This window comes from Salvia hispanica, chromosome 3 (genome assembly GCF_029641045.1).
Source record: "Salvia hispanica isolate PSC_SH4W2 chromosome 3, Shi_PSC_v1, whole genome shotgun sequence".
Taxonomy (NCBI): Eukaryota; Viridiplantae; Streptophyta; class Magnoliopsida; order Lamiales; family Lamiaceae; genus Salvia; species Salvia hispanica.
Window position 1 is genome coordinate 31,126,887 of NC_142694.1, and position 15,333 is coordinate 31,142,219.

Genomic DNA, 15,333 nt, shown 5'->3' on the forward strand with positions numbered 1-15,333 from the left:
TCAAATTAAAAGTTTAAGAAATTAAAGAAAAGAAAATTGTTCAAAGGGAAAGTTATAAAAAAGAATGAAAAATGATAGTAGTAATTTTATATTGATGAATAAAGAAAAGAAATAGGAAAATTAGTTAGATCAAATTCTGAATTACTAAACCAAAACCTCATAAATCAATTGAGGATTGCATCAACAGTTTGCTCCTCTCCGTCGTCACCGCAAAGATCCATGAATGAATCTCGCAAAAATCAGGTAATTTACTTCTCCCGCTCAATTCTATACTGTTCTAAGCAATTTCAGCTCCGATCGCATTATTTTGGATTTCGTTGATCAATCGCACCACAATTACCGCCAATTGTATGATGATTTTGAGTTTGACTTCAATTTCCGATCAGGTGTCGCTGCGCGGAGCCAGCGCCAAGGAAATTACGAGGGATGCCCTTCTGGATAGGGTTAATCAGGAAAGGGAGCTCCGGAATTACGCCCGGCGAGCCAAGGCCGCCGCTTTGCTCATTCAGGTTAACGAACTGATTTAATTTCTTCTCTCTTTTCGTTTTTCGTTTCTTATTTCAATATTTTTGTTTGGATCGGGAGGTTAGTTGAGTGAATAAGTTGTGTGTTTGAGAAAGTTCATTCTGTTCAGAGAACTTGGAGGCGTCACCACGCTATGGAATCCGCGGCTTTGCTGCTCCGAGAGGAGTGGGAAACGATGATGAGAAGACGTGCGGGATCTCTTACTGGAGTGCAGATGTCCATGGAGATTTTGAGACCTTTTCTCTTCTTTATAGAGTATTTGTGTGTTCGACTTGGGAAGATTGGATCGAGAGATAGGGAGTGTATGATGAGTTGCTTCAGAATAGTTTTGGAGGATGTAACTTCAAAGGGTATGATATTGCTAATATTGGATTTTTAGTTATAAGATTGGTGATGATTGAGTGTTGTGGTTTCTTACTGACCTCATATATGTTTTAAACCATAAGGGAAAGTTTATATGAGGAGGAAATAAAAGGAAAGACTAGGAAATTAGGGTCTTTATGGCCATTTGCAATCGCTTTACATTTAGAGTAAGAAGGCGATTCTCGTTCACTCGTTGAATATTGCATTATGACAGGTGAAAATTATCTGCTTCAGCATTTTCAATAAATAAACTTATTAGAGAATTTGAGAATGATGGTTCTTTTAGAATAATTTCCACAACTGAGGATGTTGTGCTAAAGCTAGAGTCTGCTTGTTGGTAGATTTCTGTTAGTCATTCTTGAAAGAATTGTTTTGGATGATATCATGATTGTTGTCATGTAACTAAGTAGGAGCTGTTCTGATATATGGATAATTGGTTTGCAGATCCATGCAAAAGCTTTTGTTCAATGACAGTTGGAAGTATTGAAGAGAGAAGATTGTGGTTCTATCAATCAAAGAAGCTGATTTCTGTTTGCTTGTTTGTTTTATCATTGTTTGACTACTCCCATCCAAGGGCTGAAGATATTGTCCTCACATCAACAGCAATGCGTTTGTCAGTTATCTTAACTGATCCAAAAGGATGGAATCACATTCCCCTTGATGGAAAAAAGGATGCAAATGCTGCAGTAGAAAATCTGATAAATTTTGCTGGGAGTAAAGGGAGTAGGTTGTATGATTGCATTAGGAAATTTATTTTGACACTGGAAGCTCCTTTTTCTTCTAAAGACTTGCCGAAAGACGACAGATTTGTAATAGTTGCCAGTGCGATAACTTTATCTTTGCGGCCCTTCCACCTAACAAACATTGACATAAATGAGAAAGCTACAATGGAATCTGCTATTCAGCAGTACTGCATCTCAATGCTTACAATACCTTGGTTTCCTCAACGCTTACCTGCAATACTTGTACCTGCTCTTAGACACAAGTCTGTATTATCACCATGCCTCAGGAACTTACTGGTAAGAGTTTACCTCAGCAAGAAACATTAAGAGCTACTCAAAATGTCAAAAGATTTTTTTTTTCTTTTTTTGTTCAAGGGATGTGTTTGTTTCTCTGAGTAACTGTGATGAAATGCTACTTTATTGTTATTGATCATATGATATGTAGTTTATAATATGAAGCATGGTGAGAAAGTATGATATTTCTAATTTAAGTAACTTCTAGCTTTCCTAGATTAAGGCATAAGGGGCTGATCAAAATATGGCAGGTGATGACAGATCTTAAAAGAGAAGATTTTGGAGGAAATTTCTGAGATGGATCAGTTAAAAATAACATCCAGAAAGATGCCACATGTCGGCTGGGCTCTTGCTAACGTTGTCTGCCTTGCAACAGAGAGTGGTATGAGTTCAGCAGATTTGGGTAAATTTACCGAAAGCTTGGACTATTCATCCTACCTCCATGTTGTCATTTTATTGGCAGAGAACTTGTTGGTTTCACTTGAAAACTCCACACAGAGAAAAATGAAAAATAAAGAAATTGGAGTTGATTATGACCCTTCTGCCGAATCCTTTCCTGACATGGATGAAACAACTTGTGGGTCCCCAAATTTATCATATTTGGACCTTTTTAAACCTATTTCTCAGCAGTGGCATCTTAAGGAACTCCTTGCATTTGAAAAAAGTGTCTCTCTCTGTGAAAATGATAGTCTCTCCTTGGGCAATCCAGAGTACTCATCGAAGCAGGGATTGCTTCTAATAACTTATTATTATTCATGCATACTTCAATTGTTTTCCACTTTGGGTCCTATGATCAAATCCTTTTCAGTCCTCAACATGCTGTCATTCACCCCTGGGTTTCTTCCAAGATTGTGGGGAGAGCTAGAAAAATCTCTCTTTCATGATAATATTCCCATTGCCAACACAAACTTAGCCTCTTCAAATTCATTAACTGGAGATAGAAGCGGTGGCATTTCAGGAAGGAGGCAAAAGAGTCTTAGTAAAGAAACTAGCAATAAATGGGTTAATATGTTGCATAAGATCACTGGAAGATCACCGACAGAATATGATCCCATTGACTCAGTCAATGATCAAACCAGCATTGGCCATATTGAGGAACATCCTTCTGAAGAATGGGATATTGAGTCACTAAGGCAGGGCCCTGAAGGTATATCAAAAGATATATCTCGTCTGCTCCTACTCTTCTGTTCCAGTTATTCACATCTGCTGTTGATTCTTGATGACATTGAGTTTTACGACAAGCAGGTCACATTAATATCATTTCATCAGTTGAATTAATTATCACTAGCCACTAAGCTCTCACTTACATAGCTGTGATTATTGTATTTGTGTAATCTGAATAATCAGGTCCCATTTACGTTAGAGCAACAGCGGAAGATCACATCAATGTTGAATACACTTGCTTATAATTCCTTATCACGGGGTATTAGCCCTCAATACAGAGTTCTTGTGGATTCTGCAGTTCGATGCCTACATTTGTTATACGAAAGAAATTCAAGGCGGCAGTTTTGCCATCATTCTTTGTGGCTTGCTCCGGGTAAAAATAATAGGATGCCAATTGCTGTTGCTGCCAGAACTCATGAAGTTTTCTCAGCTACGGATGGAGCGCCCTCTCCAAGTGAGGGCTCTGCTATTACTACCATGCCACATATATTTCCATTTGAAGAAAGGTAGGTACTGCACCATAGATCACAATGATTGTATCTGTGAAGGCTAGTGATGCTAACTTGTTAGTTCCTGGGTGATTTCATCTTTATATGCTTGACTGTTAGTTTATACTCCCTCCGTCCGCGAATAGGAGTCCTGTTTTTCTATTTTGGTCCGTCCGCGAATAGGAGTCCCGGTTCATTATTACTATAAATGGTAAAAAGGCCCCACATTCCACTAACTCATTTCACTCGCATATCATTTAAAACTAATATATACTAGTGGGACCCATATTCCACTAACTTTCTTCCACCCACTTTTCTTAACATTTCTTAAAACCCGTGCCGGAAAGAAATGGGACTCCTCGCGAACAGAGGGAGTAACAGTTATAAAAGCTATGTGTGGTTTCATCTTCAGTTCAAATTTCTGATTCCAGTGTCGTAAGTGCAGTTTACAAAGTCTATTAGTTTTTTCATAAAGTGGTATTGGTTTGTGTTGTGAATTGGACTTTTAGAAACAAGTAAACGCACACTTCATTGTTTTCCACTTTAGATACTTTTTGTTCGACGACAAAAAGTAATGTGAAATTGTCTTTTCCCAACTTGCCAGAGTTAAAATGTTCAGAGAATTTATCAGCATGGACAAGGTTTCAAGAAGATTGGCTGGTGAAGGCACTGTACCTGGGTCTCGCTCAATTGAGATTGTAGTTCGTCGAGATCATATATTTGAAGATGGATTGCGACAATTGAACTCACTTGGTTCTAGGTTGAAATCATCCATCCATGTTTCTTTCGTCAGTGAATCTGGCCTTCCAGAAGCTGGCCTCGACTATGGTGGATTGTCCAAGGAGTTCTTGACTGACCTCTCAAAAGTAGCCTTTTCACCAGAGTAAGCTGCTTAGGTCTCAAAGTTTGGGTAGTTATAATCTTCTTATGTTTTCTGATGTGACTGACTACATTATTCAGGTATGGGCTTTTCTTCCAGACCTCAACTGTTGACAGGCATCTAATCCCAAATACAAGTGCAAGATTATTGGATAACATAATGGGGATGTTTGAATTTCTGGGAAGAATTGTTGGTAAAGCTCTGTATGAAGGAATCTTACTAGATTTTTATTTTTCCCATGTTTTTGTGCAAAAGTTATTGGGACGCTATAACTTTCTGGATGAACTCTCCACTCTTGATCCTGAGCTGTACAGGAATCTCATGTATGTTAAGGTGAATACTTTATCAACTAAAAGAAATTTGAGAAAATCATGCAACCTGCAAGATTTTATTGTGGCATGACTGGAATATTTTTTTGTCTCCGAGTTCTGTATGGTCTATGGAGTTTACCTGTTTTCTTAAAATCAACTTGACATGATCTTAAACCTCGTCAAGTGATGAGAGGATTAGTTGTTGATAACTTGATATGGGCTCAAGTATTTTGTCATATTATATTTATAAGATCAGGAGCTTCGTACAACCACTCAATGGGCATGTAACTGGAAAGAAATCTAGTTTTTTTCTGGCATACAAGGTTGGTTTACCATTATACTTGAAGAAACCTTGGAAAGAATTGAATGGATAATTTCGCAGTGGCTTTAGTTGAATGGACTCTGTTGGCATTTATGGAAAGGCGAATGTGATCATGTTGGTCCATAGGAAGTTGCTTTGGTGATACCTCCGAAAACCCTAAACCTTGGTGTTAGTAATTGATGGATGAAGCAAGATAAACAAATAATTATGTTATGCATGTTACTGAATAATTTGTCCATGATATAAGCTGAAACTAAACAAACATATAGTCATCCCACTTGCAAAATAGGTAAGATCTTGCAGTAGTTATGAGACCATTCACAGGGGTGTGATGTGTTACACTTAATTTGTGTTCATGGAAGTTCTATATGATCTGCTTATGTGTTACCTGAGCACTGTAATTCAAGCGTGAGTAGGATTATCTATACATATTTCAAAAAAATTATGCTCATGTGCATGTTAAAATGTGGTTACATATGCGTGGTTCATATATTTGTATTTTGGTTAGATAGATGAAGTTGTGTGTGCATACTTGAAGTAGTCTGATGGCATATAAATTGGGCATACAGCATTATGATGGAGATGTCAGAGATCTCGTTTTGGATTTTACGGTGACTGAAGAATCTCTTGGAAAACGGCTTGTTATTGAACTAAAACCCGGGGGCAAGGATATATGTGTGACAAATGATAACAAATTGCAATATGTTCATGCAATGGCAGATTATAAGCTTAACAGACAGGTATTCTTAAGCATTTTTGTAGCTTTGCTCGAGTTTTATATCCTTTCAACATCTCATATGCAGCATTAACTGCAGATACTTCCTTTTTCAAGTGCATTTTTACGAGGGTTGACAGATTTGATATCACCTTCTTGGTTAAAGTTATTTAATGCAAGTGAATTTAACCAGGTATTTCTTGTTTATATCATGATGTTTATTTATTCCATGATGCTACTTTCCAGTTGCCCAAATTTGTTTGTGTCAACCACTAAATTTGTTTTCTAAAAGTTAATCCTGGGAAAACATGTATGGAGAGCCCTTTACATTCAATATTCTAAAGGTTTGTCATTATTTGCATATGGAGATGATGCGTTTGTATTGAAAGTTCTCAATTTTTCTCTAGCCCAGTCTCCCCTGGAAATGCCCCAGCATCTACATGTATAATCTATATTTACATGGCATGTCGATGCACAAACTTACCGAAAGTAGTCTTCTATACAAGCTTTCAATTTATGAACACTTTTCCAACCTATATCAGGTGCTAACTTAGCTATTTTCTTTATTTTGTTACATTAATTACCCGATATTGTAGTCAGTGTACAATATGTTACTTGTTAGCCTGATTATTACTTTTGATGTTTGTATTATCTTGACAATTTTCTCTTGCAGTTGCTTTCGGGCGGGAACCATGACATTGATGTTGATGATTTGAAGAAACATACACAGTATACTGGGGGATACAGTGAAGGGAGTCGAACAATTAAACTTTTTTGGGAGGTATGGGCTCATCGGGTTGCCAATTGGTTTGTAAATTTATGATTGGATAGAGGTTTCTGTCATTTGGAATGCCAGTACATGTTGTGCATGCAAAATTTAAGGTTACATAACAGTTCCTTTGAGAGCTCTAGGATTTCAAGAAGATCTCTAAGTCAATTCAATTGCTTGATATGTGATGTACGAGTCTTGTGCAGTCTATTCCAAATATTGTGCCAGTCTATTCCAAATAGTCTTATTCCAAGTATTTATATGTTCCTGTTGGTAGTGCTATCTAATTATTCGTGCAAGAATACTCAGGTTTTGGTTGGTTTCTCTTTCATAGGTATTTGCAGGATTAGAACCAAAAGAACGATGTATGCTACTTAAGTTCGTTACCAGCTGTTCTAGAGCACCATTGCTTGGGTTCAAGCACCTTCATCCAGCTTTTACTATCCATAAGGTATTTTTCAACTTCCAACTTATTTGTTTAGTGTTTTATGGTGTTGGAGATTTATCTTCATCAAGCTACACTTAATTTCTTGTTTTTCTTTACACTAGACAGTAACTGAGCCTTGATATTACTGTGTTATCAATTTGGATCGTAACGACATTTAGGTAAATGAGACCTAGTATATTTTGGTCACCAAAGAAACTGGTGTATGGAAACCTAGTATAGAAGAATAATGTCTTGAAGACTAAGGGGAAAATACACACGCACACGCACACATGTATAATCCCAAGGAAAGAAAACATACAAAGCATCCAACCCCTCCAAGCATTGAAAACAAGAAACAATACTATTGTGCATTGTGTGAACTGATGCAGAAACCTTTGATTACATAGGTGAACTGCGATACTCCTCTTTGGGCTTCATTTGGAGGACCAGATGTAGATCGGCTGCCATCAGCTTCTACATGTTATAACACTCTGAAGGTATTGTTCAATGGCCCAAATAATTCTTGTTATGACTGGAGTATAATTTTTTTGTCAAATCGTTGAGCTATATGTTGTGATTTGACTTTGTTCCCACACAATACAGCTCCCGACATACAAACGTTCGAGCACTTTGAGAGCAAAGCTTCTCTATGCAATTAATTCCAATGCTGGATTTGAACTGTCTTAGCTGCACTGCCATGATCATACGATGATAAGGTAAGGTAGCTTTTCTTTTATCCAATTTCAGATGCATTGTCTCTTGGATAAATCCGTAACATTATGTAGTTTTTTTTTTTAATAGCCATCACATCAGCTATCAAACAATTGTAATCATCATTTCTTAACATTATGTAGTTCTTAAACATCGACTTCTGGTAAAAAAATTGCAATATCTACAATTTTTCTTGGTTCTCTAAGTTTCGCTTAGCTGACGAAGGTTATCAGATGTTCGTGCAGAAGCTTCTAGATCATTTGAGGATGTTGCGAGTTTACAGAAGACATGGTTATCACTAGTCAAGGGATATCGGCCGACAGGCTTTGAGAATCTCTCCGTGCATTGGTTAACTGCATTCTTCGTTATCCTAACTGTGTAGTTTGATCATGATACTGATCTGTGGTTATGCTGAAATAAACTTCCAATGTTGTCAAATTATTGGAAAATATACTGATTCTTTGATTTCCATTAGAGTTGCATTAATAGAAACATCAAGTGTCTCGATGTTTGTGAATAAACCACTAATGTGTCAGTCGATTGAAAAGAAATTATATTTTGCTGTGCATTTAATTTGTATTCATGCTTCCTCCATCCTAGTAGAATTTATATTGTGATTAACAAACCATAATCTAAATCATTAGATTTTAATTGAGAATATACAATATAGAGATTAATACTCACAATTAATTACTACTCCTCCATCCAAACTTTGAATTTAGCACGGATTTTAATAAATAAGGAGAATAGTAAGCGAGGGATAGAAAAAGGGTAATGAAATAATTTTAGTGGAGAATGGAGTCCACATTATTATAATAGTATAAGTTGTAAATAAAATGATGTGCAGGGTTAATATGTAGTTTGAATTTTTCAAAACTAAAAGTTCATACTCTTTAGGCACGGACCAAAAAAATAGTTCATATTCTTTGAGACGAATGGAGTATCAATTATTACCAACTGTTGTTGCACTTTGTCACAAAAACAATTTTCTATGGAATTAATTGTACAGTGTAATAAAATAGAGATAACTCCTTCCATCCCATTAAATATGAAACATTTGATTTTTGAAACAAAATTTTATATAGTGTTATTTCGTGAGTTGATGAAGAGAGAGTAAAGTAAGAGACGAAAAAATAGAGGGAGTGTTGTTTCCATTTTTCAAAAAGTTTTATTTTTAATTAGACAACTCAAAAAGAAAAATATTTCATTTTTAATGGGAAAAAAATAGTACTGCTAGTTAATAAAGAGAGAGAAACAAGTTTTACTCAAAATATGAAAAGGCTATATTTTATTTAGGAAAATTAAAAAAGAAAGATGGACCTTTTAAATTAAACGGAAAGAGTAATTTGAAAATAATCATTTCAACAACACATAAAAGACTAACACAAGCCCATTTCAAGCCTACCTCTATAGGCCCATCTCAGGCCTTCAAATCCCGGTTCTCGGCCCAATCTGGTCCAGACACGGACCGCGCAGGGCTGGGGCAGATCGGCCCACTTAAAAGAACAGTCATAATACATTACCATAGTTGTAATGAAGCTACATTATTCAACATCACTGAATCACAAAACAACATGGAGTAATAAACTGAGAACCAAGGAGCTTAAACCAGAATGGTTCTCATCTTAGATATACCTTCTTTTACACAAAATAAGGCTTCAACGACGAGGTGCTGCATAGGCAAACCACGAATTCATACCTTCCTGAGTTATTTTTGATCCAACGTAGAGCTTCAACTGATAAATCAAGGTACCGTCCAATCTAAATTCATCGCATTAAAATCTGAAATGCTTCATTGGCAGTTTCCAGTTCATACGCATACCCAAGACTGTTTGCACGATAGCGGAACTCCTCCATCTCTATTGGAGCAACTTGGATGCCAACTAGCACATTTGCACCAGATTCTCCCTGGAGGTACGTGCAACAAAATGGTAAAGTAAATTATCTGAATAAATATATATCGATAGCAAATATGCATAGACGTTGTTGGGAATACAACCTGCCCACGATAATGGAACAAGCTTATATTCCAACGTGGACTCAAAGCATCCAAAAATTTCATCAATGCACCAGGCCTCTCAGGGAAAATGAAACGGCATAGCAGCTCATCTTTAGCATTTGATCTTCCACCCATCTGAAATTAATATATAAGAAATTAAACACAATTTTAAATTCATAGACTTCCTACTTCCAGGCATTCAGGTCAAACAATGATGTGACAAGTTTTAACCAAGAGAAGCAGATAATAATACTGCCTCGGACAGTCATTATACTCTAGCTCAAAGAAATAAATATTCTTTTATGGTAGACTGGGGCCAGAATAGAACCTACAAGCCACTTCATCATTTTATAACACATTTTATATTAAAAAGAAAAATAAAAGAAACAAAAGCAACCATCTTCCTAAAGAGAAATTCTGTAGCTGGCCTAAGAGTATCTCTTAAGCCTTAAGGAATGGCAACCAGTTCAACAAATACATTTTTGGTTCTTTCTCTAAAGTCTAAATACATACTGGTCTCACTTTCCATTATTCCTGGATTCTAAGATTTCTCCAATACAAAGAATTTTCATAAGCCTCAGATTAAGCATTAAACGTCATTCAAACAGATAATCTATTACTGAGCAGCAAAATATGTAATGCCATAACAAACAATAGTTAAAAGTTAAAACATAAAAGTGTTTCCGTTTACTGGAGGTTCAGAACGTTCTAAATTAAGTACAATTGCATATCTACCAACAACCACTTCTCTGCTAAGTGCTGATTCTTTACTACCAACTAAATAGTTATGACACAGTCAGGAATCACACTTGTCATCTTCATATCTAGTTTACTTGTACATGGTCAAGAGCATAGGACACAGTTCAGTTCATCATCAGTGTGTGTATGTTAGCAATTTTTCAGTATGGAACGACGAGGAAGGACAAACTCTCCTGTACCAGCTGCAATGGTGCATTTATCCATGTTCTATTATTGAGCTGAAATAATTCTACAGTGAGTAATTCTCTCATCCAAACTTCAGCTGGATTGCTAAATCACCCAGGAGCTCCAGATTGAAGGACTGGACGAAGTCAGGGGGTTACAACTTACAAGTATTTGAGGAAATAAAATTATAATCCACAGTTGATTGATATTAAAATATTAAGATTTCATTACAACCTCATTCTCTCATGATACTCTTAAATCTTAACACTTCGAACTTGAACTCAATTTCTTAAGCTTATTTCATATGCACAAATAGCAAGAATCAGTCATTGGTAGAACTTCTGGCAATGTATAGTATCATCAATTTGAGTTCAAAAGTGTGATATAAGAGTATATGAAACAAAACAGCACTTTATGCTATTGGCAGTCTACCTTGTCTTTTAATAGAAATAATGTTGTTGATGATGATGATAGTAAAAGAAATACATACCAAATGTCTCAAATGATCCTTGACTAAGTCATTCTCTGTAAGATTTATGGTTTGTAGTTTAGCAGATTCCATTCTCTGGACCATTGCTTGAAGTTCAAAGTCAGTATGAAGGCCAACACTGTTATCAGAAAAAATTAGGTAATAGGTTTTGTACGTATCTTATGACTTCATGTTTATAATATTAGGGCAATCAACTCAACTTAATGCTTGTCAAAATGAACAGAAGAATATAAAACATAGTACTCCATCTTACCTGTAGAGTACTAAAGCTTGTCCTTTATCTGAATTATATCTGTATTTGAATTCAGTAATATTCATAGGTCCAACCTGCAAGCAATGCACAACGTATTTGAATTTGAACTGCATTCCTTAACATAACGAGAATGAAAAAAATTTCTTGAAATAAAAACTCACTAGCTCGCAGAATTCTTTTAAGCTCCCTGGCTCCTCTGTCATGTAAGTCGCAAGTACAGCTTCCCGCCGCCTACCTACATCTGCAAGCTCAGTTACCAATCTTAATCTGTCAAAGTTCATGTTGGCTCCACTGGTAATTGCTACTACATTTGCATCCTTCAGTCCATAGTATTTGCAGTAAGCTTCAGCTCCAGCTAAAGCAAGAGCACCTGCTGGTTCTAAAATGCTCCTTTTCTCCTCAAACATGTCCTGTAGGAAAGTCCATATGCAAATTTTAGCAGTAGGTTCACAGACTTTGAGGCCACAACATCTCCAAGTACAGATAAACAACCAACCTAAGAAGTCATGAATCCCGATTAAAAAATTAAAAGTTTTAACTAACCTTTATTGAGGCACAAATTGCATCACGGCCAACAAGAACGACACCGTCTATCAGTTCCCTGCATAATCGGAAAGTCTCTTCGCCCACCACTTTTACTGCTACTCCATCAGCAAAGCCTCCCACTTGGTCCAGCATTACACGGCGATCATGGTGAAGTGATAATGCCATCGCATTTGCATCATATGGTTCCACACCAATAATTTTAACTTCTGGACGAACCCTTTTCACATAGGCAGCAATTCCAGCTATGAGCCCCCCGCCACCAACAGGCACAAAAATGGCTTCTATTGGGCCCGTTATCTGCTTCACAATCTCCATTCCAACAGTTCCCTGCCCTATGATTACATCGGGGTGATCAAAAGGAGGTATAAATGAGAGGCCCTCCTCTTCCGCTCTCTTTTTGGCATAAGACTGAGCTTCATCATACGAGTCACCTAGGAGAACAACAGTGGCCCCAAGTCTTTCAACTGATCTCCACTGCCAGTATCAAGGAAAAAAGGCTTCCAAAGTGAAATTGCCTATTTTGGACACTTAAGCAAAACGCGGACATAAATAAACAATGTATAACCTTGATCTCTGGAGTAGTAACAGGCATCACAATCACAGCATTGCATCCCAATCTCTGTGCAGATAATGCTACACCTTGAGCATGATTTCCTGCTGAGGAACAAATCACCCCTCTTTCAAGCTGCTCTTTTGAAAGTTTAGCCATCATATGATAAGCACCTCGAAGCTTGAATGAGAAAACCTGCATGCCACATATCATATGCAAGTGTAAATATTTCACTTCCATGACACCACTCACATAGAACATCATCATGATCGAAGTCCTAAACCACATAAAAACAACTTAAAATTGAAAAATATAGAAGCAATTGAGCTTGCATTTAACTGTCGTTAGTTGCAAAATTTTGCACCAAACTAGTACCAAAAAATTTGACAAGCCTTTCACATTCTCAAATGGAACAGTAATATAAACCGTTCAAGGTCCTAACCATATTTAAGCACCAAAATTCGATCCATTCGAGATATAATCAAACAACACTATACAAAAACAACTTAAAAGTAAAAAAGTAATCAAGCAAACATGCATTAGACTGTCGTTAGCTGCAAAATTTTGCATCAAACAATAACAAATAAAATAATCAAGTTATGATACAAATATCTTCAAAAAAAATTGACAAGCCTTTCACATTCTCAAGTGGAACAGTAATAGAAATCGTTCAAGGTCCTAGCCATATTTAAACACCAAAATTCAATCCATTCGAGATATAATCAAACAACATTATACTGAAACAACTTAAAAATAAAAATTATCAAAGTAATCAAGCATACATTTGACTGTTTGCACCAATGTAATACCAAAGAATACAATAAAAATAGAAATCGCTCAAGGTCGTAATCATATATAAACACCAAAATTGGATCAATTCGAGCTAGAATCAAGCAAGCATGCATTTGACTGTCGTTAGCTGCAAAATTTTGCATCAAACCAATAACAAATAAAATTATCAAATTATGATACAAATATCTTCAAAAAAATTGACAAGCCTTTCACATAGAAATCGTTCCAGGTCCTAGTCATATTTAAACACTAAAATTCGATCAATTCGAGATATAATCAAACAACATTATGCAGAAACAACTTAAAAATAAAAATTTATCAAAGCAATCAAGCATACATTTGACTGTTTGCATCAAATACCAAAAAATACAATAAAAAATTTCACACTCAAAACCTGGAGAACAGTAAAAGAAATCGCTCAAGGTTTAAACACCAAAATTGGATCAATTCGAGCTAGAATCAAGCAATGCATGCAAAAATTTACAAACGTACAGGAACGATGAATAATACATACAGGCTGTAGATCCTCTCTCTTCAGCCACACTTTCGCTCCCCACCTCTCCGACAGCTTCGCCGTCAGCTGCAGCGGCGACTCATACGCCACGTCATACACCTTCGAGGCGAGAATGTTGGTGAGATACTCCATCGCACTCAGCGTAGCTTCCCTACCAGCGCCATTCCCCATGTTCTCATTCCGCAGCAGACGACCGCTCTCGCACTGGAGAGAAGCCGAGGAAACTCTGAGCAGCGGCTCGGAGACCGGCGGAGGAGGCGGCGAGGGCGGAGGGGGAGCCCTGGGGGCAGAGGTGAGAGTCTCGGAGCCCTGCTTTGAGAGGGTGGCGCGTATGAGCGGGCTGCGGCGGGAGCAGGCGAGGCGGTTGGAGGATGGTCTGGCGTCGTGGTTTGGGGAGAAATTGGAGTGGTGGAGGGGCGATTGGGCGGAGGAGGAGCGCAGAGCTTGCATTTTGGGGGAATGCGGAGGTGGAAAGCGGTGGTGTTGCGCCGCCGTGGAGTGGGAGGAATGTGGGTGGTGTGTGAGTCATGAAAGTGTGGCGTTGTTCATTTATAATTAGAGTTTTATTGTGTGTGTGACGGTGCAGGGGTTTACTGTGTGGACTTGGCGTTGATTCATTGTGACAACCAATCAGAGATGAGTACGCATTCAGTCGTTGTGACCAGGTGCTTGTGAGTAGATTTTTTAGAGCATAAATACATTTTACTAATATTATACACTATTATATACAATAATATATTTTCATACTCTCTCCATCCCACAACAATATACACTTTTCAATTTTGGAAACTATTTTCACTCTAGAAATTATACTACTAATATTTTAAAATATTTATAAAATCAAATAATTGTTTTCTATTCTTAAATTATAAAAAACATTCTTCATGATTGCAAATTAAAATGATTTATTACGTCCACAAAATATAGTAAATAAATATGAGAAAATCAACAAGAGTTACTAATTTTGAGAAAATAGAAAAAAAGCCACAAATGAACTATGAGCATAACATTAAAATCAATTTTAGTAATATTATATTATAGATTTATAATCATAAATTAAAATTATTTATATAAAATTACTGATATTATAAATCTAATAAAATATAAATGAATCCAAAATAGAAGGGACATATTTCTAAATAGAGTGAACTACATAAATGGTACCTGATCTTTCACTTTCGCACGCAAATGGTACCTGACATTTATTTTATATCATTTTTGGTACCCAGTGACAAAAATCTTAGTATCATTATGAATATAATTCACAATTTTAAATTTTTATTAAGATTATGTTAATTAGTTATTAGTTTAATGTAAAATAATAATAATAATAATAATAATAATAATAATTATTATTATTATTATTATTATTATTATTATTATTATTATTATTATATTATATTATATTTTTTTGATTCATAATTTAAAAAATTATATTATTATTATTATTTATTTATTACAACTAGTTTTTAGTATTATAACAATAATATTATTACAATAATTGAATATAATTATAACTATAACTATAATTAAGTATATTTGAATGATATTAAAAATAAATTAATTATTAATTT

At 36.1% G+C, this 15,333-nt stretch overlaps 2 protein-coding genes across 5 annotated transcripts; one reads left to right on the top strand and one right to left on the bottom strand.

Annotated features, from left to right (window-relative positions):
* On the top strand, nucleotides 1-8,259 carry UPL7 (ubiquitin-protein ligase 7). 4 transcript variants are annotated; one of them, XM_089068361.1, is made up of 15 exons: nucleotides 1-243; nucleotides 387-509; nucleotides 635-875; nucleotides 1,333-1,907; nucleotides 2,166-3,149; nucleotides 3,252-3,574; nucleotides 4,161-4,439; nucleotides 4,517-4,769; nucleotides 5,639-5,809; nucleotides 5,885-5,977; nucleotides 6,458-6,565; nucleotides 6,888-7,004; nucleotides 7,388-7,477; nucleotides 7,584-7,701; nucleotides 7,925-8,259. In XM_089068361.1, exons 1-14 carry the CDS (start codon nucleotides 220-222, stop codon nucleotides 7,665-7,667), a joined length of 3,465 nt encoding a protein of 1,154 aa, XP_088924487.1. In that variant the 5' UTR covers nucleotides 1-219; the 3' UTR covers nucleotides 7,668-7,701; nucleotides 7,925-8,259. The 4 variants fall into 4 exon arrangements, with proteins under 4 accessions (XP_088924487.1, XP_088924488.1, XP_088924485.1 ...); XM_089068362.1 differs by having other exon boundaries at nucleotides 7,937-8,259; XM_089068359.1 differs by having other exon boundaries at nucleotides 7,584-7,696.
* A 929-nt stretch (nucleotides 8,260-9,188) lies between these two features.
* On the bottom strand, nucleotides 9,189-14,288 carry LOC148930570 (threonine dehydratase 1 biosynthetic, chloroplastic-like). The gene is made up of 8 exons (XM_089069335.1): nucleotides 13,760-14,288; nucleotides 12,469-12,648; nucleotides 11,901-12,377; nucleotides 11,519-11,767; nucleotides 11,358-11,431; nucleotides 11,105-11,222; nucleotides 9,691-9,825; nucleotides 9,189-9,599 (listed from the first exon to the last, which is right to left on the bottom strand). The coding sequence occupies exons 1-8, from the start codon at nucleotides 14,207-14,209 to the stop codon at nucleotides 9,459-9,461; spliced, it is 1,824 nt and encodes a 607-aa protein (XP_088925461.1). The 5' UTR covers nucleotides 14,210-14,288; the 3' UTR covers nucleotides 9,189-9,458.
* Nucleotides 14,289-15,333: the final 1,045 nt, after the last annotated feature.